The sequence below is a fragment of the Myotis nattereri genome, assembly GCF_964212035.1.
Source record: "Myotis nattereri genome assembly, chromosome: 16".
Lineage (NCBI taxonomy): Eukaryota > Metazoa > Chordata > Mammalia > Chiroptera > Vespertilionidae > Myotis > Myotis nattereri.
The window spans coordinates 2824802-2848776 of NC_138091.1; the positions used below are offsets into that span (position 1 = coordinate 2824802).

Sequence of the window (23975 nt, forward strand, 5' to 3'; positions counted from 1 at the left end):
CTAGAGTGTGTGTGTGTGTGTGTGTGTGTGTGTGTGTGTATACGATCGAGCAGCAGGCTGCATGGAGTGACCAGGCCAACAGGGGGGTTAGTGAGGGGCAACCAAACGACCAAGCAGCAGGCTGCATGGGGTGACCAGGCTGCCAGGGGGTTAATGAGGGAAGACCAAATGACCGAACAGCAGGCTGCATGGGGCTCAGAGAGGAAGGAAGAGGGAGAGAGAGGTAGAAACATCAATGATGAGAGAGAATCACGCCCCCCACTGGGGATTGAGCCCACAACCTGGGCATGTGCCCTTGACCAGACTCAAACCTGGGACCCTTCAGTCTGTAGGCCGACACTCTATCCACCGAGCCAAACCAGGTAGGGCTAGGAAGCTGTTTATCTTGCTTCAGTCTTAAATGTTAGCGTTGTTGGGTAGAGTAGCCTTGGTTGTAAGTCCTTTCTTTTCATCACTTTGAATATTTTGTGCTAATCCCTTCTGGTCTGAAATGTTTCTGTTGAGAAATCAGGTGACAGTCTTATGGAAACTCCCTTGTAGGTAACTGTCTTTCTCTTGCTGCTTTTAGGACTCTAATTTTGTCTTAACCTTTTCCATTTTAATTATGATGTGTCTTGGTGTGGGCCTCTGTGGCTTCATCTTGGTTGGGACTCTCTGTGCTTCCTGTACTTGCGTGACGTTTTCTTTCACCAGGTTAGAGAAGTTTTCAATCTTTATTTCTTCAAATAGGTTCTCAATGCCTTGCTCTCTCCCTTGTTGTTCTGGTACCCCCATGATACAAATGTTATTATGCTTGTTGTTGTCTCAGAGGTTCCTTAAACTATCCTCATTTTTTGTTGTTTTGTTTGAATGTTTTCTGCTACCTTGTCTTTCAAATTGCTGATTTGGTCCTTTGCTTCATCTAACCTGCCATTGATTCCTTCTAGTATATTCTTCATTTTAGATATTATATTCTTTCTGCCTGCTTCAATTTTATGATTTCTACATCCTTTTTTATGTTTGCTATCTCTTTAAGTTCTCACTGAGTTCATCCATTCTTCCCCTAGGTTCTTTGAGCATCTTTATAACCATTGTTTTGAACTCTTTATCTGGTAGATTGCTTATCTCCATTTCTTTATAGTTTGTTTTTGTTTTGTTTTTTTGCCTGGAGATTTCTCCTGTTATTTTACTGGGGCATGTTTCTTTGTCTCCCCTTTGGCTGGTTTTCTATATCAGTGGTTGCCATCCAGTGGTCCACAGACCACTGGTGGTCCGTGAGGTCCAAAAGGTTGGCGACCGCTGTTCTATATTTTATGTTGTTTGTGTGTGTTGGGTAAATCTGCTAGGCCTTGCCGTTGGTATGGTGGCCTTACATAGCAGGTGCCCTGTGGGGCTCAATGGCATCGTCTCCCTGGTTACCTGATCTAGGTGCTCCAGAAATGTGCCTTTTATGGAATACGTGGGCCTTCCTGTTGCAGTTGAGTCTTGGATTATTGTTGGCCCATTCATGGGTGGATTTGACCCTTGGGCTGGCTATGAGGATCAACCCCAACCACAGTGTACCAGCTACTGTGCGTGGGCTGGCCCCACACAGCAGGATTTGCCCCAGCAACATCTTTTGTTTGCCAAGATCTCCCTCTGCATGGTCCGGTGTGTTTGTTCTGGGGCCTTTGGGAGGGAGGGACTCCACTGCATGTCAGTGTCGGGGCAGCCTGGCCACAGGCTGGCCACAACTAGCTGACTCTTCTGCAGGCATGAGCTCTGCAGGACAGGGAGTCCGGGGAATGGGTTCGTGCACTCCCCCAGGCTGTATGGAAGGGAGTGTCCACCCAGGAAAGATGGCTTCTGTAAGCTGTGTGTACTGGCTCTTGGAGAGGATGCCTGGGTTTCTAATGGGCTCTTTTCTCTCCCTGGCAGACAGAGTCCCAACTGATTTTCATAGCCAGGTTTTATGTGGGCCCCTCTTCCTGGTCTGTACAGGGGAGCCTGGCATGGGGTTGCTGACCCTCCCTAGCACTCAGCCCCTCTGGGAAAAAGGCTCTGAGCTGCCCTCAGTGCCCATGAGGTACTCCTCAGAGCGACCTCTACAGCTGAGATAGCCCTTCGATTCTCAGTGGCCACACATGTGAGCAGGACCACCCTTTTTGCGTCTCTGCCCTTCCTGCGAGCCTGACATGGTTTCTCGTGTAAATCCTTGGTTATGAGACTTCTGTTCAGCTAGTTTTCAGTTGGTTATTCAGGTTTATTGTTCTGTAATTTAATTATAATTCCAGTTTGGACCAGGGAGGATGTGAAGTAGCTTGCATCTACTCTGCCACTATCTTGGATCCCCCAAGAAAATAATTCTTTGACAATTCTCTCTGCATAAAAGGCTGGTGTAAGGAGCTCTTTCAGGTCTTGCAAGCCTAGAGCCAGCCCTCCATCTCTCTCTGAGCGGCTATCCCAGCTTCCTCAGTCCCATTAGAGGCTTTTGACCTCTGCCCAGAGTTGCCTGTAACATCAGAGCACAAAGATTTTGTAGCTTCTACCTGGCAAAAGAGCTTTGTCACAGAGCCGGTGCGCTCTCTGAGAAATCACAGTGCCCTTGGTTTCGAGTTGTCCTCTCTTTATGTCATTGTACTTTACGGTGGTCTATTATCCTAGTACCCAGGAAGAAATACACTAACCTGGAAGCTTGCTTGGGTTGTAAACTCGGGCTTGAATTAACATTTATTTAATCTGTTTGGTGTTCATTTAACATCAAAAGAACAAATGTACCTGCATCCACCCTGAGAATGGGTTTTGGGAGAGGCCAGCCCGACTGCCGATAGGTGAAGCATTAGCCGCGGGAACTGTCACATCTGTCTGTCTGGCCACCAGCCTCAGTGCTGACGCCTGTGCCCTGCCCGCAGCTATCGAAGCCATGAAGAACGCCCACCGGGAGGAGATGGAGCGTGAGTTGGAGAAGAGCCAGCGGTCCCAGATCAGCAGCATCAACTCAGACATCGAGGCCCTGCGGCGGCAGTATCTGTAAGTCGGCTTCCTGCCCTTGGGAGGGTGGGGATAGCCCTTCAGGTGGGAATCAGTGCCCTTCCGGTGTGTTTGTGGGAGCCACACGGATACAGGGCCTGAGGTGGCATTGGTGGAGGCCCTGGCACTGAGGGCAGCTCAGAGTCTGTTCTCCAGAGGGGCGGGGCTAAGTGCCAGTGAGGCTCAGCAAGCCACTGGCTCTTGTGGCCCCCGTAGGTGTCTTGTCACTAAAAAGCAAACACAGAAACTAATTACTAAAGAATAAGGTGTGAAAAGGAGATTGTATAACTACTAGCCACTTTTCAGGACTGATCTCAGGCTGTCCGGGATTTATTCTCTCCATCAGCTGCTGCTGACTGAGCAGCGACGGGGGAGGAATCTGGTCTAGGACCTGTGCCTGATGCTTCATGCTGTGCATGGGGAGGTGGCAATGCTCCTACATTTCAGAGAAACGTGTGGGCCGGCTTCCTTTGCCTACGCAAGAGACTGGAGGGCCTGCAGCAGCGTAGCTGCTCTGATTTTTCCCCTTGTAGAGCTCACGCCACTTGGAGCCTTGAATTGGTTGCTGCGAGAGCCCTGCAGAGCTAGCCTTTGCCAGGATCTTTGTGATGTAAAAGAATCAGGGTCCCTGCCTCTTCCAGGCTCCTGCTCAGGCCAGAGAGGGCCCAGGGCAGTCAGGCTGGGATGAGGGGTGGCACCCTGTGGACTGCGGTCATACTCGTCTGGGTTAAAGAGGTGACAGGTCCGCAGGGCTGGGCGGCTTGCCCTGAGGCTCCTCCTTGTGCCACCAGTGGGAGATGGAGCCCTTCCCAAGGAGTCCACAGTGATGGGAATAACACTGCCAGGCTTTGGTTTTTATGGGTCAGGAGAGCCTGGTACTGGGTTATCAGGCACAGATTGCCTCAAAAGTTACTGCCGAAAACCAATTACAAGCCTGACTTCTCTCAGAAGTAGGACATGAATAAATGAGCTTTCTCCTGCCTTCACAAGAGAAGTGTTGTCTGTGGGCTATTGAGTTATTTGAAAGAAGACCAGAGAAGGACACAGAATAGATTTTTATGAACCTGAAGTACTTTTTAAGTTTTCTCTTACTTAGCTGGGTACAAACTTTTTGAGACAACAAAAATGCGTAGGGCGGTTCTCTGTTGCTCAACAGTTTTTCTGTTGTCTCGTCATCCCTCAAGCTTCCCAGTGGGGACCCGGACCCTTGTGGGGCCTGGGCCTGGGCCTGGGGGAGGGCAGAGGAGTGAGGGTGCCTCTCCGCAGGGAGGAGCTGCAGTCAGTGCAGCGGGAGCTGGAGGTGCTCTCGGAGCAGTACTCGCAGAAGTGCCTGGAGAACGCCCACCTGGCCCAGGCGCTGGAGGCCGAGCGGCAGGCCCTGCGGCAGTGCCAGCGCGAGAACCAGGAGCTCAATGCCCATAACCAGGTGAGCCCACAGCCAAGGGAGCCTAGGTTCGAGCTGGGAGCCAGGCCTCTCCAGCATGTGGGGGGACGCTCACTGCAGGCGGGGAGCTGTACCAGCCACTGCAGGAACTGCTGCTTACGTTGGAACTCTGCTCACAGTGTACTGGTGGGGGCTGCTGGCTCGCCTTCCGTGGCTCAGGTTCTCCTCCTGAGTATCTCTGAATTTCTGCTTCATCGTCGCTGGGCAGGGCCTGGCAGGGTTATCGCACCGTCTGGGTCTCCCATCCCCAAGGCTCAGACTTGTGTTTAAATGTCTCCCAGTCAAGACCATACACTGCTCACATTTATTTTTGTCTGAGTATTTTCAAAATTTGCCTGCTTCTCAGAAAATTGGAGTACATTTAAAATCCTGGCTAATGGACAGGCTTGAGGTGGGTTAAGTGTGACAAAAGCTCTGTGAGTTCCAAACTGGGGCTCCATCCTCCTGACTCACCACTCATCTCCCCAGGCCAGCGGTTCTCAACCTGTGGGTCGCGAACAATGAAAATACATCCTGCATATCAGATATTTACATGACGATTCATAATAGCAGCAACATTACAGTTATGAAGTAGCAACGAAAATAATTGTATGGCTGGGGGTCACCACAACAGGAGGAGCTGTATTAAAGGGCCGCGGCATGAGGAAGGTTGAGAACCGCTGCCCCAGGCACTGAGCAGCCATGTGTTGGCCTGGCTCAGGCTCAAGACCTCCACAGGCCCGTGGCCACCGGGTGAGGGCACTCCGACTGGGCTGGCTCTGCCTGGTCACTGCAGTGTCCGGAGATTGAAAGAGGGACAGGAAGTGGGCGGGGACTAATCTTGTAGGAACTCAGCGGGACCCGCCATGACACACGGGCCTCCTAACAGTGACACCAGGGCTTCGGGACAGTGACACGCCCAGCCTTACGGGACGGGAGCTGCAGGCTGTGACACCGCACGTCACAACTGACATGCGGTCATGTGCACAGGCACTGCCCATGCTGCCTGGTGTTGTGAGGAAGAACCTCTCTTGGTTGTGTGGTGTGACTGCAGCCCCCAAGGATCTGCTGAGCGTCCCTGTTTTGTTGTTGCTATCCCCCAGGAGCTGAACAACCGCCTGGCTGCGGAGATCGCCCGGTTACGGACACTGCTGACAGGGGACGCTGGTGGGGAGGCTGCTGGCTTGCCTCTCACGCAGGGCAAGGATGCCTATGAGTTAGAGGTACTGCTCAGAGCCAGGCCCCCTCTTTGCCCAGCTCTGTACTGCAGAAGCCCCAAGAGGGGACCAAGGAGTGGCCCATAGCTTACAGAATCATTCCAGGCTGAGTCCTGGAGGCAGCAAGAGGGACAAAACATGGAAAGATCCAAATCACCCAGGACAGCAAGAGAAAACAGTTAGCTTCCAGGCAGCATGGGATCCAGGGGAGGGGGGGATCCCTGGAGAGACCAGGGGGCCTTTAACCCCATCCACACTCAACTACCCTCCTCCCTCTGTTTCTGCCACACCTCAAACAGTGACCACCTGAAATGAAACATTTAATAACTATGTAGACACTGTAGCTGCTTGAGACTCTGTAAAACTCTATTATTCAGGATCAGGTAGGTTCATCTTAAGCTAGAATGATTGATTTTTATGTATAAGACATCCTTTTATGAAAGCACTTAGATTTCTTCCCATTCAATTAAAATTTCATCATGAAAATATCTCCCACTAAATGATGTGGAAGAGGCAGAGTGCATTCAGCAAGGTTCCAGCAGGACCGTTCACGGGCCCTCGCAGGCTCAGTCCCAGGAAACTGCAGTGGCCCCCCGGGCTGAGGAAGAGGGGCCCAGGTCTAGGAGTTGCAGCAATTCTTTTCTTACTATTTCTGTATGTTATCAGTGTTTCCATTTTATTTGCTGGCATTTTCAATTGCAAATTGGTGAGAATGAGAAAAAAATGGTCTACTCCTCAGTGTGTGGAGGGGAGTTCTCTGCTCAACTTTCAGTCTTTTCTCTTTCTTGCTCCTGAATGTCAGTCCCTAATTGCCCTCTCATTCTAGGTTTTATTGCGAGTCAAGGAATCAGAAATACAGTACCTAAAACAGGAGATCAGCTCTCTCAAGGATGAGCTACAAACAGCATTGCGGGTATGGGCACACCGCCGCAGGGTTGGGTCTGCAGAATGGGCTGGTGGGGGAGGTGTAGGGACACGTGTCTCACAGAGGTCCCTATGCTCAGCAAGTATCTTAGGCTGTTCTAGAGTAGATTTTATTTTCATGAGGAATGTGGTCTGATACTCGAGTTCTCTGAAAAACCAGGCTTCAAGCAGGCACCGTAAAAAGGAGGCGCCCCCCGGTCTTGCTGTGTCCTTGTTCTCCCTGCCTTCTTTGTGCTTTGTGGGACGGTGAGACCTGAGAGAGATGTCATCCTGGGAAGCGAGAGTGCGGCCAGCTGCCGTCCCCTCCAGGGCATTCTTGGAATCAGATGAGATGCCAGGATCCCTGAGGGAATCTAAGACAGAGGGGGTTCCAGGCTTACGTCATAGGGTGGTCCTTGGGGGTTAGGTTGCAGCCTGCACCCTGCCTGCACCTACAGCAGCCCCGGCGATCCTGTGCTGTGTTCAGAGTGAGTCTCGGCCCTGCCTGTTTTAGTTTGTGTCTAGTTTCTGCCTTTAGAAGACCAGGCAGGGCCCACCTGCCAACCTGCCTCCTCCTCTGCCAGTGACATTCCTCAGTCAGTCCCCAGAAGCGTTCCAGCCCCAGCGAGACAGACCTCCTGGCCTGGTTGTCACCACCGTTGGTCTGTCCTTTTCTTCTCAAGGACAAGAAGTATGCCAGTGACAAGTACAAGGACATCTACAAGGAGCTCAGCATCGTGCGGGCAAAGGCCGACTGCGACATCAGCAGGTTGAAAGAGCAGCTGAAAACAGCCACGGAAGCACTGGGTGACAAGTCCCCCGAGAGCACCCCTGTGGCAGGATATGGTGAGCTCTTCCTGCTCTGGGTTGTGACGCGGTCACTTGGGGGCTTTGTTCATAGAGTTACTGCGACTTAAGTCAAAGCAGAGAATTGGTTTTCATTTTTCTGATTTTATTTTATTTTTTTAATTAAAGCTTTGTTGTTCAGATTATTACATTAGTTACTCTTTTTCCCCACCATAACTCCCCTCCACCCAGTTCCCACCCCACCCTCCGCCCTCACTCCCCACCTACTGTCCTCATCCATAGGTGCACGATTATTGTCCAGTCTCTTCCCTCACCCCCACATCTCTTTCCCACCCCCCAAGAATAGTCAGTCCATTCCCTTTCTATGCCCCTGATTCTATTACAATCACCAGTTCATTCTGTTCATCAGATTATTTATTCACTTGATTTTTAGATTCACTTGTTGATAGATATGTATTTGTTGTTCATAATTTGTATGTTTACCTTTTTCTTCTTCTTCCTCTTCTTAAAGGATACCTTTCAGCATTTCATATAATACTGGTTTGGTGGTGATGAACTCCTTTAGCTTTTCCTTATCTGTGAAGCTCTTTATCTGACCTTCAATTCTGAATGATAGCTTTGATGGATAAAGTAATCTTGGTTGTAGGTTCTTGGCATTCATCACTTTGAATATTTCTTGCCACTCCCTTCTGGCCTGCAAAGTTTCTGTTGAGAAATCAGCTGACAGTCGTATGGGTACTCCCTTGTAGGTAACTGACTTTCTTTGTCTTGCTGCTTTTAATATTCTCTCTTTGTCTTTTGCTCTTGGCATTTTAATTATGATGTGTCTTGGTGTGGTCCTCTTTGGATTCCTTTTGTTTGGGGTTCTCTGCACTTCCTGGACTTGTAAGTCTATTTCTTTCACCAGGTAGGGCAAGTTTTCTGTCATTATTTCTTCAAATAGGTTTTCAATATCTTGCTCTCTCTCTTCTTCTGGCACCCCCAATATTTGGATGTTGGTATGCTTGAAGCTGTCCCAGAGGCTCCTTACACTATCTTCGTATTTTTGGATTCTTTTTTCATTTTGCTTTCCCGGTTGGGTGTTTTTTGCTTCTTCGTATTTCAAATCTTTGACTTGATTCTTGCGATCCTCTGGTCTGCTGTTGGGAGTCTGTATAATATTCTTTATTTCAGTCAGTGTATGCTTAATTTCTAGTTGGTTCTTTATCACAACATCGAGAGTCTCACCAGTCTTCTTGAAGATCTCACTACATTTATCGGTGGTCTCACCAGTCTTTTCGAGGGCCTTATTAAATTTATCGGTGGCTTCTAGACAGTTCTTTAAAGACCTTAAAAGTGTGGTTTTGAACTCTATATCCAACAGTTTGCTTTCCTCCAATTCTGTCATTTGTGTCCTGTTTCTTTGTCTCGGCATTTTTTATGCTTCGCTGTGTCGATAGAGTGCCTTTCTGTGCTAAGTGTCCCAATTACCTGAGGTAGACACTCTTGGTGCACCCCCTTGTGGACTTTGTGCACAGTCTTGTTGTAGTTAAGCCTTGATTGTTGTAGTTATCACTGTGAGGAATTGACCTCCAGGCCAATTGCTGTGAGAATCAGCTGTGTCTGCAGTGGGAGAACTTCTGTGCTGGAGACACCCCTCTGGGGCTAGATGTGCTTCGATGGGGCTTTGGTGCCCCTGAGTGTGTCTTTTATGGTTCCACGGAGCTGCAAACTGGATGGTCCCACTCTGACCTCTGGGCTGCCTGGCTCCTGGATCTCTAGGGAGGTGCTAATCTAGCCTTTGCCTGAGGCTATCCAGCAAAAGTCTCCCTGCAGGGCTTGGGCGGGGCAGGTCTCACGGGATCAACAGGGCGGGGTTAGCAATTATGGCTGCTCTCGGTCTTGCCCTCAGAGGCTCTGCTTCTCAGTGTCCCAGTAATCGCTGCAAGCCCCACAGAGAGAAAGCTGCCCTAGGGTTCTGAGCGATGCCAGACAGTCCCGCTTCTCCCGTATGAGTCTGGGTTCCTAGAGACTCAGCCGGAACTGGAGCTCAGAGCCTGAGACTCCCTCCCGATTGAAAACGACAACCGCGCCCTCAGCCACCAGCCCGCTCCGCATGCACTCCGCACCTTAGTATTTTACTTCCGCACTGCGCCCCCTCTGAGTCTCGGTATGCTTTTCTCTTTCCTTCTAGTTGTGGAATTTCCACTCAGCCAGCCTTCCTGTGGTTCTGGATGATGTCCTTCCATCTTTTAGTTGTATTTTTGAAGTGGTTGTTCGAGGCAGCAAACTCCGGTGTTTACCTATGCCGCCATCTTGGTTTTTCCCCATTTTTCTGATTTTAGACTTATATTTCCTTGCAACGGGGTGCAGCCAGAGGGGTGCTGGTCCGTGGATATGGCCGGTGCCTGTAGGTGCGCTGGTGGCAGGCATTGTGCTGACTGCTCTTAGGGGCGGCCACATAGCATTTATTTTTATTGTAATGACATGGTGTGTTTTCCATTTTCCTAACGAACTCAACAGTTTGGTGTAAGAGGCTCCCCCAGATTGCTTGATCTTGGAGTTTTACCATAAAATCTGCAGCAGGCCATGGGAGGAGGAGCCAAGGAGGGTGCTCCCTGCTGAAAAGATGTCCTAGCTCACTAATATCCAAGAAATTTAACTTTTTCCTCTCGTCTACCAAGCATTCATGATAGTGACAGTATTGCTGGATGGGTGGAAAGAAGTCACTTGCATTGCTGCTGGAAGGGTAAGGTAGCACTTTCTGGAAGGCAGTGAAGCAATATGTAGCAAAATTTAAAATCAAACTATAGGCTGACTCTGGGTAGGTGAAGAAATGGTAGCAGTGGCTGCTCCTCAGGGGAGCCCCAGGGAGCCAGGAGACAGAGAAGAGGACTTAGAACTAGGGGAGAATATGTGCATTTGGTGACCTACCAATTTAACTTCTGGAAAAAACAGGTGCGTGGCATGTGCCAGCAGGATGTCTAGCGCTGTGTACAGGAGCAGCCCCTGACTCCCCGGACAGTGCTCTCGTCCTCAAACAGGGCTCCTCCAGCCATGACGTCACGACACAGTGGAATGCAATGCAGCTCTTAAAGGAGGTCAGGCAAAGGGGCCTCTGGTGAGGATGGTGGCGTAGGTGACTGCGGATCCCCTCCCACACCCATATCAAACACGGCTGAACTACAGAACCGCCTGCAGTCTAACCGAACAGAAGCCCTGTGAATAGAGATAGAAGGACGCCGCATTGAGACTGGGAGGACCCACACCCACTGGTGGCGGTTCAGTATCGGAGGGATATCTCAGTTTTGCAGGTGCCCCTGAGGAGTGAGGGGTCCCAGCCCCTCCAGGCTCTCCGACCCAGGGTTCCAGAGCTAGAAAGAAGCCTCATAACTTCCAGCCGTGAAAACCAGTGGAGATGGTGGCTGAGTGAGATGGAGGCTGCTAAAGTCCCGAGTATTCTTAAAGGGCCCAAACAGACTTACTCAAACTCACTCACTCTGAACTCCATTGCTGGGGCAGCAGCTCAAACGGTGCCAGGACATATGGGAAGGACCTGAATTGTTTGGCTTTGGGGCTAGAGTTGGAGGGACAGCTTTGTTCCACACAGAACTGCTGGCCGAGGCCATTGTTCCTTAGCTCAGGCCTCCCTCCACAGAGCCGGCAGGCTTGCACCATATCTGAGTTTCCTCGATCTGGCGGTTCCCCTCCCCCGGTGATTCCCTGAGACCCTATCCCACCTGCAAGTCCACCCTAGCTGTTTCCAGTAGCTTTTCCATAGAAACGGCCTGTTTTGGCTCATGATGCAGACTTTACTGAAGAGTCTCACAAGTTCACCAACACCAAACAGCAGTCTGCCTCACCGTGTCCCGTACCTCTTGCTAAGTGGCCCCACGCATGGGACTAGCAACAGCTGGCCTGGCTGTGCAGCGGGGTCTCCCCAGGCACCTCCAAGCCTAGCACAAGCAGTAGCTCTCTGCACAGCACTCTACAGCTCATGCCAAGTGGCCCCGGCAGGGCACAGGTGACAGCTGATCTTGACCTGCATGTCCCAGGAGGCCCCAGAGCCAGTGCAGCTGGTAGTTCTCTTAAGACCACACCGTAGCAACACCCTACCATCTCCACAGGCAACACACTCAAGGGGAGGACTCATTAGGCACCAGAACCCTGCTGCAGCAAGTCTCGCTCTGTGGAGTTGGCCCCTGCACAGCAACTCCTCTGCTGTAGTCCCAGCCAGTCCTCACAGCCCAATCAGAACAGCAAAAAGAAAAAGGAATCCAAAAAAATTAGGATAGTGTAAGCAGCCTCTGGGACAATGTCAAGCATACATCACGTCATGGGCGCCAGAGGGGGAGCGAGCGCGAGAGCACACAGAATGGAAAACCTGCTGGAAAAAAGGACAGAAAGCTTCCCCTGCCTGGTGAAGGAAACACACATACAGGTCCAGGAGGCACAGAGAAGCCCCAACGAGATGACTCCAGAGGGGCCCACATCAAGACACACCCATCATTAAAATGCCACTTGTTAAAGACAAAGAGAATTCTAGAAGCAGCAAGAGAATCAGTTACTTTCAAGGGAGCTCCCATACAACTGTCAGCTGATTTCTCAACAGCAACTTTCCAGGCCAGAAGGGAGAGGCAAAAAATATTCAAAGTCATGAAAAGCAAGAAGCTACAACCAAGATTACTCTACCCAGCAAAGCTCTCATTTCATTTGGAATTGAGGGACAGATAAAGAGCTTCCTAGGCAAGAAAAAGGTAAAGGAGTTCATCACCACCAAACCAGTGTTACAAGAAATGTTAAAGGGTCTTCTTTAAGAAGAAAAAAAACATAAAAGTGTGAGTAATAAAATGGCAATAAATACATACCTATCAATAATTTAAGTTGCCGAAACCGGTTTGGCTCAGTGGATAGAGCGTCGGCCTGCGGACTGAAAGGTCCCAGGTTCGATTCCGGTCAAGGGCATGTACCTGGGTTGCGGGCATATCCCCAGTGGGAGATGTGCAGGAGGCAGCTGATCGATGTTTCTAACTCTCTATCTCTCTCCCTTCCTCTCTGTAAAAAATCAATAAAATATATTTTAAAAAAAAATAATAATTTAAGTACAACTTGATTAAATCAAAAGACATACAGTGACTGAATGGATAACAAAACAAGACCCTTATATATTCTGTCTACAAGAAACTTCAGATTGAATGACACACATACAAACTGAAAATAAAGGTATAGAAAAGCTATTTCATGAAAATGGAAACGAAAAGAAAAAAGCTGTGGTAGCAATACTTATACCAGACATAATAGACTTTAAAACAAAGACTGTAACAGGAGACAAAGAAGGACCCAGCAAGTCCACTTCTGGGTATTTATCTGAAGAAATACAAAACACTAACTCGAAAAGACATGCATTCAGATGTCTGTTGCAGCATTATTTACAGTAGCCAAGCCACGGAAGCAACCTCGGTGTCCATCAGTGGATGAGCAGATAAAGAGGTAGTGCCAACATACAGTGCAATATGACTCAGCCATGAAAAAGAATGGAATCTTGCCATCTGCATCAACACAGATGGACCTAGAGGGTATGATGCTGAATGAAATAAGCCAGACAGAGAAAGTCAAATTCCATATGATTTCACTTATATGTGGAATCTAAAAAATAAATAAATGAGTGAATAAACTTAACAGAAACAGACTCATAGATACAGAGACCATTTTGATGGTTACCAGTGGGAGAGGGGGTTTGGGAGTGGGTGAAAAGGGACGAGATTGAGAAGTACAAATTGGTAGTTACAGGATAGTCATGGGATGTAACGTATAGTATAGAGAAGAGTCAATAATATTGTCATAATTATGCATGGTGACAGATGGGTACTAGATTTATTGAGCTGATCACGTCATAAATTACATAATGTCTGCTGGGTTGAACACCTGAAACATGCAATAATGTACATCAACCAAAGTTAAAAGATAAAAAGATCAGGCAAATCTTTTGTTTTGACATGGACAGAGATCAATAAATATATTTTTAAGAAAAATACACACAAGCCCTGGCCAGTTTGGCTCAGTGGATAGAGTGTCGACCTGCGGAGTGAAAGGTCCCGGATTTGATTCCAATTAGGGGCATGTACCTCGGTTGCAGGCACATCCCCAGTAGGGGGTGTGCAGGAGGCAGCTGATCGATATTTCTCTCTCATTGATGTTTCTAACTGTCTATCCCTCTCCCCTCCTCTCTGTAAAAAATCAATAAAAAAAAAATTTAAAAAAAGAAAAGAAAAATACACACAAGACATATGGTATGACCCAATGTATATCTGTTTTAAGTAGTCATTTTATTTATTTTTTGTTGTTAATCTTCACCCATGGATATCTTTTTCTTTTTTTTTAGAGAGAGTAGAAGGGAGGAGAAGTGGGGAGGGAAAGAGAGAGAAACATCGATGTGAGAGAGACACATCAATTGGTTGCCTCCTGCATGTAACCCAACAAGGGCCGGGATCGAACCCGCAACCCAAGTACACGCCGTTGACCAGGAATCAAACCTGTGACTCTTCTGAGTATGGGCTAACCTCTGAGCAACACTGGCCAGGGCTTAAGTCATCATTTTTAAGAACCCTAAAGAACTGCGCACCAGACTGCCAGTGGTGGTTGTCCTGGAGGAGTGGCTTATGAGAAGGAGTTGGTCCTGGAATCTCAGAAGAAAGGTGGGATAAATGACCAATGGGGACTGTTGGTCTGCTCCTTGGGTCAGGGGCTCCAGAGTGCGGTGTGCCCAGCCCACCCCACATAGCATGGCTTCGCCTGCAGTCAGACCCACGCTGGGAAAAAAATTTTTTTAAATTCTCTCTCGATATTTTTCCATTTTAGAGAGAGTGGAAGAGAGAGAGAAAAACAGAGAAACACTGATGTGAAAGAAACACATCAACTGGTTGCCTCCTGCATGGGCCTGGAGCAGGGCCAGGGAGGAGCCTGCAACCGAGGTACGTGCCCTGACTGGAATCGAACCCAGGACCCTTCAGTTTGCAGGCCAATGCTCTATCCACTGAGCCAGACCGGCTAGGACTCAGCCTGGGAAATTTTTAAAGTTCTAGTCTGGTGCCAGAGGGCTCTAGAAGACAAAGTAATGGGTCTACTTGTTCCTTCAGATATAATGAAGTCTAAAAGCAACCCTGACTTCTTGAAAAAGGACAGATCCTCTGTCAGTCGGCAACTCAGAAGCATCAGGTCCAAGGTGAGTCTGGGACCCAGCCCGGGTGTGTGGGGCTCAAGATGTTGGGAAGAGGAGCAGGAGTCCGAGCCCACGACAGGCGGCAGCAGGGGTCCCCAGGTCCCAGAACGCGCCTAGCCCCCACGATGGCCCTTGCTGGGCCAGTTCTGGTGGCTTCGGGCTTCAGGGGTCCTTTGTGCAGCAGTGGAACCAACTCCTACCGTGACCGTCAAAGGGCCTGGGGTGGAGTAAATCCCACCTTGGACCACCAAGGCCAGATTCCACCTGTCCCCACCTGTCCCCTCCTGGTGCGGCCCCTCCTGTCTGCAGTTTGTTGCACACCCTAGTTTAGTGCTGACGCTGCCTGCCTTTGAGAAAGGAAGCCGCCTGCACCCTCCCCTCAGCCTCACAGTGCAAATCCCCAGCATCCATTCCCTGCCCCGTGCGCCTCTCCAGGGCAGGGCGGGCAGGGGTGGGAGTTGAGCATGTTGCATTCGGGATTTATTGAGTGTGTCTTACTGTTTGCTCTTTCCTCTGACAGTCCGTAATTGAGCAGGTCTCATGGGATAACTGAAACGAGCCCGCTTCCAGGTCCCTTGTCATGTAGGTAAACCACCTCTCAGCATCCACCCACCCGCCGCCTGCTGAGGGCACTGCCTGCATGCACGGCTCACACCTCCATAGCAAGCTCCTTGTTCCCTGTGCCTTTATTATTCCTGCTGCCGCAGCGAGCACAGACACAGTCCCAGGGGCGTGTCTCTGACCTGTTCTGGGAGTTCACTGGCACTATAACCTAAGAGAATTGACCCCGGCACTGGGGAGCTCCCCTCCCAGCGTGGCGAGCGGCCCACAGAACCAATACTGTGGGGGGCTCGCGCCCGGTCAGCATGCATGCTGAATGCTCTGCATTCCACACTCTGGAGAACCCTCTTGCCCAGAAGCCACTGCCACACAGTCTCCCCATGCTGCAGAGCCCCCTCTGGCGTACGGCCAGGCCGAGACGGCCTGTGGGGTGTGCGGGGGGAGCTGATCTCAGGTGGAACAGGGACCCAGCTCAGTAGAGCAGGAAGACCACGTGTTCCTGGGGTGCTCTACCAGCACACTTTCTAGCAAAGCAAAAGCTTTTCCCTGGGTCCCGGTAAATACAGTGCCATACAGGGAGGAGGTGGGGAGGCAGGAGACATAGTAGTCTGCTTTGCGATGACCAGGACAGGGGACCCAGCCTGGGCACCCGGTCTTCACAGGAGGGCACATCCCTCGCTCTAGCCTAGAGTGCTCAGTGGCTTGGCTGGTGTAACCTCTTACTCCCTGGTGAGGAGGGCACGGGCAGCAGGAAGACCTGGTCGGGGCCGGATTCACGGGGACACCGGTGTGGCCTCAGGCCCCCCGCCCTGGAGCCAGCGCCTTTGCTGGCTGAGAGGCCCCGCCCGGGCTGGGGAAGAGGCTGCTCCTAGGAAGGGCTTTGGAAAACCCACGTCTGTTAGACTCAGTTTGCTTTTGTTTATTCTACAGTCATGAGCCACTTGGGACCAAATGCAGTTTAGGTTTAATTGAAAACTTAGTTTGGGCTTTTTTATTTAAACATGAAAAATATTTTTTAGCAAAAGGAAAACTTGTTCTTGGTTTATGGTTTTCTCACTGAAGATTCTACTCATTTGAGGCTTAACTGCAGCTGCTAGGTTCCCTGCGCCTGTCAACAATGGGCAACAAGAAGCTTCTGCCAGGCCCTTCTGGGGAAACGTGCTGCGTGTGCCCACCTGGCAGGGTGGGTGGGGTGGGGGGAACCCCTGGGCTCTGGACAAAAGGCCAGAAAATCACTGACAAGGCCTTTGTCCATGAGGCCTTTGCAGCAGGGCACACTGGGAACCTGTCAGGCTGGCCAGGAGCTAGCTGTTCGGGCTCCCAGAGCCCGTCTGAGCCCACAGGGGGCTTGGCCGTGTTTTCAGAATAGGAAGCAGGCCCTTGTGTGAAGGCAGTCCTGCTGCCCAAGAGGAAGGAGGGGCCGTGGGGTGTCCTCGAGGACTCCTGTGGTCCCAGGCACGAGGACGTGCTGCTCCTCTCCCACGGTTCCCGCCGCTGCATCTGCAGACACCCTACCTCCACGGGCATGACATCGACTGCATCTGTCACTGGTGCTTCTGATACGGGATCTGACGTGTATGGATTTATATCTTTCATTCATGCTGTTTCTGCATTGTCCCTCACACAGAAGTGTGACATCTCAGCACCATAAAGTCAAAGCAAGCTTGTTGCTTAAGAACAGCCAGCTTTTCTAGGATTGCAGCTAGAAAGGGCCTTCCCCAGGGGGCCTCATGGAGACCGTCTGGTGGTGTCAGTGTGGGGTCATGGAAGTATCCCACGAAGGATTGGCCCTGTGGGAGAATGAGCCCCAAGGGAGCCAGCACCCGAGGGCCTTCCTCTGGGATTGGAGATGCACCTTTAACATCTGGAGTGTACACGGTGTGTGGCCTTGGGCCTGCTGCAGCCTCAGGCTGCCCATCATGCTCCTGCTCCCTGCCTCCCTGTCCCTAGCACAGCAGGGGCTGTCCCTGGGGTCTGAGGAGTGGCAGTGCACTGTTGCCTCATGGGGAAGTCCCAGCTGGGGCAGAGCTGTGTGGCCAGCACAGCGCCGCCCTGAGACCAGCTCTGTGCACAGCAGCTCCTGACGGGAGAAGAGCCTGAGAGCAGGAAGCCTGGTGGGGTGGCATGTGGGTCGGCCCTCACCCTCTGCCCTGCTCAGGGGCTGCTTTAGGACCCTCACCACTGCTCACGCAGAGGCCCGTCTGGACAGTGAGTTGCAGAAAGGTCAGCAGCAGCACCCTTCACTTAAAAGAAAATCACTCATTTACACACACACAGCTCCACAGGGTAGCAGCATGCAGAGCTGTTCTGGGCGAAACTGAGGGGACAGCAGGGCCCACTCACTCCCTCGAACTCTGGAGGAAGCTGGGTCCCCAGATTCTCACCACACCCCTCTGAAGCTTCAGGCTGGACTCTCCAGGCCCCAGGACCCGCCCGGTTCTGGCTGAAGCTGGTGCGCTCCCCTGCACCTGCGCCGGGCCACCCGGGCTCCTGTCTTGTGAGGCCTGGGCTTTGTCACCTCCAGCCAGGGAGCTGGGAAACGGCAACTCTGGGCCTGATGAGGTTTGCGGCCAGATCAGAGGGCAGCTGAGGAGCCCAGCCCATCTCGCCGGTGCTAGAACTCCATCCCTTTCCTCATCCAGAAATCAAATCTTTGGGGAAAGCCTCCAAGAGTAGTGTCACTCACATGAGGCCCCACAGATGGACACTTCCCCAGGGTCCCACAAGAAGGGATTGGCTTCACAGTTGAGAATCTTAGTAGCTATGTTGACATGCTCCCCGATCCCTCGATAGTACATGCAGCAGGGTTCCCCTCAGGGAGGGCGAGGAGCCGCGCTCCACCGTGGTGCTCCAGAGGCTCTGGTCGTCCCGCACGAGGCCTTGGTAGACGGCAGGTTCACGGTCGGGAGAAGGATGTAGATGGGTGGTTTTCTAGTTCTTGGCACAATCTTTTCCTGGCTGAATCGGTCTGATCGCTGCTTCTCTAAAGAGCCCTAAGCTCAGAATTCATCTTCTATGCTCATGGACTTGTTTTTCTGATTTTTTTTCCTTTCTCATCCAGATAACACATCTCACAGGAGACGGGCTCTCCTTAGCATGCCCCACTAATCTCTGAGGACCTCCCCACCCCACCCCTGCCTGTGCTGCGGCTGGCACCCAGCACGGGGGCTGAGCTTAACTGTTTTCTCCTGCTCTCCACCCAGAGTCTGAAGGAAGGCCTGACGGTGCAGGAACGCCTGAAGCTCTTTGAATCCAGGGACTTGAAGAAAGATTGACTGTCCCGTTCAGTTTGAACACACACCCTCCCCAGCTTGCGGCTGCACAACCCGAATGCTACTTTCCGTCTGTACCTTTACTTTTTATTATTATTGTTATTGTCATTGTTGACTGTGGGTATGGATGCATGAGAGACAGGTTTATGGGTTGTTCACGCTGTTTCCTGCTGTGTTGATGGACCTTCCTGTTGTCTTTACCCACGCTTGTTTCCATGGTGATTTACAGTAAGCCGCGGGGTGGAGAGGGCCTCTGCTCCAGCTGGCTCTGTGTTGGAATCCCTTCCCACTGTGGCCCCCTCCCTCCCTCATGTCAGTATTAAGGCCGGCAGCCGATAGATAAGCTAGCTCTGCCTCGTGAGCTGCGCGCACTGCGCGCGACCCGCTCTGCCGCACGCTGGTCGCTTGTGGGGGACGGCACTGGGCTGTGGTGTGGCTGGGTCGCTGGCCTGCAGGAGCGGGGCAGCCGGGCGCCGTGTGTGGCCTTGGCTCCACCTGTGAGCTTGGGAGGAGGCCAGCATTTGGTATCCGTCCCACGGATGCAGCTAGCTAGAACCACACCCGGGTGTTTGTGGTAAACTTTTCACAACCTTGAAGATGTCGGAACAGCTTTTCCTGGTTTTGTCTGTTTTTTATTAAATCTGGCACAAAACCCCACCCTCTCATTCCTTCCTACGCTCACTCTTTCCTTGGTCACCCTGTCTTTCCATAACTAGTTAGCTTGTGGACCTGTGGCCTGGGGTTTCAGACTGCAATTGCAAATAATGATGAATTCCCTCTGAAAAGAAACCTCAGATGGCTTTGGAAAAGGCTAAGAGAAGACCCCTCTGTTAAGTCAGGAAGAAAGTGCAGAGGATGTCAAAATCAGATGGAAATTGCCCGTTTTGTGTTCTTAACTCTAATTTAATTAATCTAAGCATTTAGAAAACCTAAAGTAAACCTATACTAATAGCTCTGTTTTTTTTAACAAGTTGAGTAAGACCTTTTTAACCACCACAAAACACTCTACAGCAGCGGTCGCCAACCTTTCGAACCTCCCGGACCCCCAGTGGTCCGCAGCACTTCTTGAAAAGATCATAAATTGGAGTTTCTATTATGGACCCATGAAAACCATTAGCCCTAAGATGAGGAGTATAAAACCAGGCGGGACCACTGCTGCCTTAGGAGCAAGGTGGGTCACTGGGGTGGAGCAGGGCGCTGCCTCACGGCTGGGATCCGAGGCCAAGAGCCTGCTTTCGCTCTCTTAATGCTCGAGCTGGGCTGATGGTCTCTGGGTGCACAGAGACTTGGGGGTCATTGTAGAGATCATCTTGCTCAGTTTCTAGATTAAAGGAGTGAGCCAGCTCATCTGGGAAGAGTCCCGAGAAGGCCCTGGTAAAGAGCCCTCGTGTGTGTCCTCTCACACGATAGACTCGGAGCTCTCTGCTGGCATGAGTCTGCCCTGCTCTCCTTTTAAGAGTCTTAACCCAAACCTGTCGCTCCCTTGCTACTGTTCCATGTTTTTAAAAGTAAGAGAATGTAGCTCTGTTTCCTAATCCTACTTACCAACATCCCTTGGGACGCAGATTCAGGGTGTTTTTATAAAGGATTGTGACTTTCTGTGTCACGTGCAGGATTCCTGGAGTGCACAGAACTATGGGAACCCCTGTTTCCACGCACATCCTGGCTCTGCAGGCCGTCTGGGCACTGTGGCTTCATGGCCTTACTTCAGAGAACTCGCCCCGAGGTTCTGGGCAGGTCACACATGGAGTCCAGCTCCCTCTGCCTTCAGTCTGTGCTGGGAGGGTCTGAAATCTGTGATGCTTTTGAACAGGTCCAACGAGCATTCACTTCACTCATTTGTCCCTTGAGGTTAGGTCTCGGGAATCCTGGGAAGCAAACGTGTTGAGTGCAGCATTTGGGAGTCAAAGGCAGAGACCAGGGAAGACCTCTGGTCACTGCGGCCTCTGTAAGGGACCCTCCTGCTCACCCACTTGCTCTCCTGGGCCTGGTTCGAGCTGGGGTTACCAGGAAACAGGCTGGGAATGCTCAGCTGGCTGAGAAGCTGTCTCCTCTAACACAGGCTGGTCCCGCTGCAGCCTCCCACAGAGAGTGCGAGCTGCCTTGGCCTCGCTGAGTGTCCGTCCGTAGTGACAACTGCGGTCAGGCCGAGCCAGGTCTGAGCCTCCTGCTGCTCGGTCCTGCTCTCCAGCTGGAGAGCGCGCAGGACGGGAGCAAAGCAGCCTCACTCCAGCCTGTGTGTCCCCGGGCCCTGCCGCCAGCTCCGCTGTACAATGCCCTCTATGTGCTCCCTGCAGGCACCAACCCCCAGGAAGAGTTCAGCCACCTAACCACTGAGGAAAGGAGCAGTGTGGAGGCAGGCCGCCCACAGGGGCTGTGGAGGGGGAGTGGGGGATTGGGAGCCCGCTGCTCTGGGCTTCTGCTCCCAGCACGAACCAAGCAGTGGGAGTGTCCAGACTTTCCCAGGAAGGAAAAGGAGACCACGGGCCAGCTCCTCTCAGCTGTAACTGTTCTCCTGCATGTGCACCCTCACCTGTGACCTGTGAGCACCTTGAACATGCTGTGACAAGCTCGTTAGTGGAAAACGTGTGACTGTAACAGACAGGTGTGCGAACACTCGCGTTAACTACAGGAGCACATGCGGCGGGCCCTTCAGGCCTGGCCTGCGTGACGCCGGGCACCCTGCAGCCTCCGGGCAGCAGTGGGGCTGAGGCGGCAGAGAGCACCCTGCCACTCGAAATGGAGCTTGTGCACCAACGTGGCAGAAATGAGTTTGAATTTGTGGCAGGAAGTAGTGGCAGCCCTGGAGTGACAGGCGGCAGCCATGGTGGGAACATGTGGGTTTGTCAAGAGCTAAGATCAGAAGCCCCTCCTTATGAGTCCGGCAAGTGGAAAGGCAGGGAGAGCCGGGAAGGGCCCCAGGCTCTGGCTGGTGCCATGGAAGTTGTCACGCCACAGCGCCCAGACCTAGGCACCCGCTCACTGACCCAGCATCTGGGCACTGGGACCCGCACAGGCCACACACAGGAAGAGGGGACTGCAGTTTTTTAAAAACACAGTTGTGACTCTCAGTCTGCCTGAAAGAAATAAGGCCAGGAAACAAAATGGGCTTGAAAAGTACTTTGCATGGAGATGCATTTCTAATAACCACAGAGGCAGATGGAGCCCTGAGAGGGAGCACGGTCCTCCCTGTCCCTGCTGCCGGGTGGTCCCCTTAGCAAGTCTGTGTTAGACGCATCCCGAGGGTGAGCGGCACAGTGCCAGCCTGCCCCGCAGCGCCTGGAGGCTGGGCGCCACCCGTGGCCTTTTCTCAGCTCCACGTGACAAGGCGTGCTGGGTCGCTGCCAGCCCAGTGAGGAAGGTGCTGCGGGCACCCAGTGTGTCCCGGCAGGCAGTGTGCCTCGGAGGAAAGGTTTCTTTTCTCCCTCATTGCTGGTAACAATGGCTCCTACAGCCCAGGGCCCTTCACCTCGCAGCTTACAGCAGGGCCTGTGGCCTGACTGCGGGGAGGTGTAGGGGTTGTCTTTTCTGTTCCCTTCCTGCTGACGCCTGCGTGATGCCTTCATGGCTGACCCCATCCTCCGCCACTCCCTCCCGGTGTGTCTGCGTCTAAGACAGTTCTTCAGGGATTCAAAGCTGTTTTCAGTTAGAGTGAAAAGAATGCAACCCATCAACATTTATTTTTCCTGAAAATAAAGTTTTCTCATCGTTGTCCTAAGGAGCCTTAGAATTTAACATTTCCCTTTATAGACACAATTTCAAAAAACAGAGTTCAGTGACACCTCTTTATCACCAAAGGAAGGAGAAGGGAATTTAAGTATTTTCAGAGTTTTACAAAGGAGATGGAAGTATGTAGTATTATACATAAAAAGGTTATTTCATAGGAAACTTGACATAAACCCAATATGGAAACTCACACGTCAGTTTCTATCAAGTTCTGCCTTCTGGGAAAGACCCGGGCAGAACTTTTTCCCTTTTGAGAACCTAAGTTTCACGTATTCTTGCTTCTCTATAAAGTGCAGAGGCCTACCTCCTCTGAAGTCTTTCAACAGAAAGCAGAATAGCTCAACACGACCGTCCTGTGGGGGGCCCATCGAGCCCCCTCTCCTGTAGGTGCTCACGCAGGACTGTGTGACAACCTAAGCTCAGTGTGGCTCCAGTTTCCTTGTTTTAAAGCAACTGTCTTTGTCTTCAAAATAACCTGTGCATTATTCAGAGCAAGCAGTGTAAATACTCATTCAGAAGTTACTATAGGAATTTTTGTGACAAAAAGAGATGTCTGTATACAACTAAGCAACATCACACTTGAAGATAGCGAGAACAGCTTTGGACAGCATTGAACCCCACCCAACATTTCGCTTTTAATGACTTTCTCAAAGCTTTGGTCATTGAACAGGTGGTTTTAAAGGCTGTATACAGTATCTACAATAATGATGACCCTGCACCCAAACATTGTTTTTCATTAAAAACTCTGTAATACTTGTTCTTGGTAGAGCTATTTAAAATCCTGGAGGAAAATCAGAATAAAGAGCATGGTAGTTCCATCTTGACCAGATCCTTCTATGCAGTAACTTCAGACTTGTAGGGAGACAGTTTGGCCTCAGGCTCTGCACACAGCAGGGCTGCGTGCAGGGTCCTGCCGAGTGGGACCCTGGATTTTCCCAGCTCTTGGGTTGCATGCAGGGTGCAAACCCATAACACTGATATTTTGTAATACACGTCTATGTCAAATAGGTAAGGGAACATTTAGTCATAAAATACTTAAGAATTAGATGGTCCAGTGCAGGAGAACATTGAAGTCTCAGGTAAACAACAGCTGGTCTCCAGTTGCAGTCTTGCCGGGGCCCTGCCAGGCGGATGTGAGCGCACAGTGAAGGACCACCAGACACCAGCCCGCCTGCTGCCTTCACGGTTCCCACACCCTTTGCTCTTTCCCCCTTTACAACCAGTTATGTCACATATTTCAGTTTTATTTTATAGAAAGCTAGGAATAGATTAAGAACACTAAATTATTGTGTTATGTTTATATCACAAAACTTCAATTAAAATGGATTTTAGGATTTACCTTTAGTATTTACAACATATCTACTGACTTTTTGTTAGGATTCAAAGTGGTTAAGTGATAAGAATTAATTCATATGGTTTCCTAAGTAATATTTATAAAATGTAAAGTTTCTAAGTGGTTCCTCAATAATTATAATTAGTGATTTTTCTATCAGGGTAAATGTCTCAATTCAGCTACTAAAGACAAAAACATACTATGCTAAACTGCTGGGAGAGCTGATACACGAACAAAGTGAAAACTGTACATAATTTTTCAGCTAAGGAGTTTGGAAATAAATCACAGCAGTCACTTCTGTCACTGCTAATTATTTCAACAGTTAGGTGATACATGTTTAAAGAACAAACTTGTGTAATTTTAACTGGTGTTTAATTTCTGTACTAATGCTAAATGATAATGTTCACCCGACTAAAAGTCACATGTGGAAGAGAGCAGGGCCTACGCGGCCCAGGTGACCACACACATCGAGGCTCCACCGGAGACCTGGACGAGGGCAGCCCCGGAAGCAGACGCCCTCAGAGTGGGCCACCACCTGTCAGGCTGT

General features: G+C 50.7%; 1 protein-coding gene across 2 annotated transcripts in view; it reads left to right on the forward strand.

The window, feature by feature from the left end:
• The window catches only part of MPRIP (myosin phosphatase Rho interacting protein), a 187233-nt gene extending 168207 nt beyond the window's left edge, over positions 1-19026 (forward strand). For both annotated transcript variants that reach the window (XM_081110750.1, XM_081110751.1), the window contains 7 exons: positions 2871-2988; positions 4255-4414; positions 5515-5634; positions 6455-6541; positions 7215-7377; positions 14454-14539; positions 18301-19026. In XM_081110750.1, coding sequence (XP_080966876.1) covers positions 2871-2988; positions 4255-4414; positions 5515-5634; positions 6455-6541; positions 7215-7377; positions 14454-14539; positions 18301-18372 — 806 coding nt within the window. In that variant the 3' untranslated portion in view covers positions 18373-19026. The remainder of the gene's footprint in view (positions 1-2870; positions 2989-4254; positions 4415-5514; positions 5635-6454; positions 6542-7214; positions 7378-14453; positions 14540-18300) is intronic.
• Positions 19027-23975: the final 4949 nt, after the last annotated feature.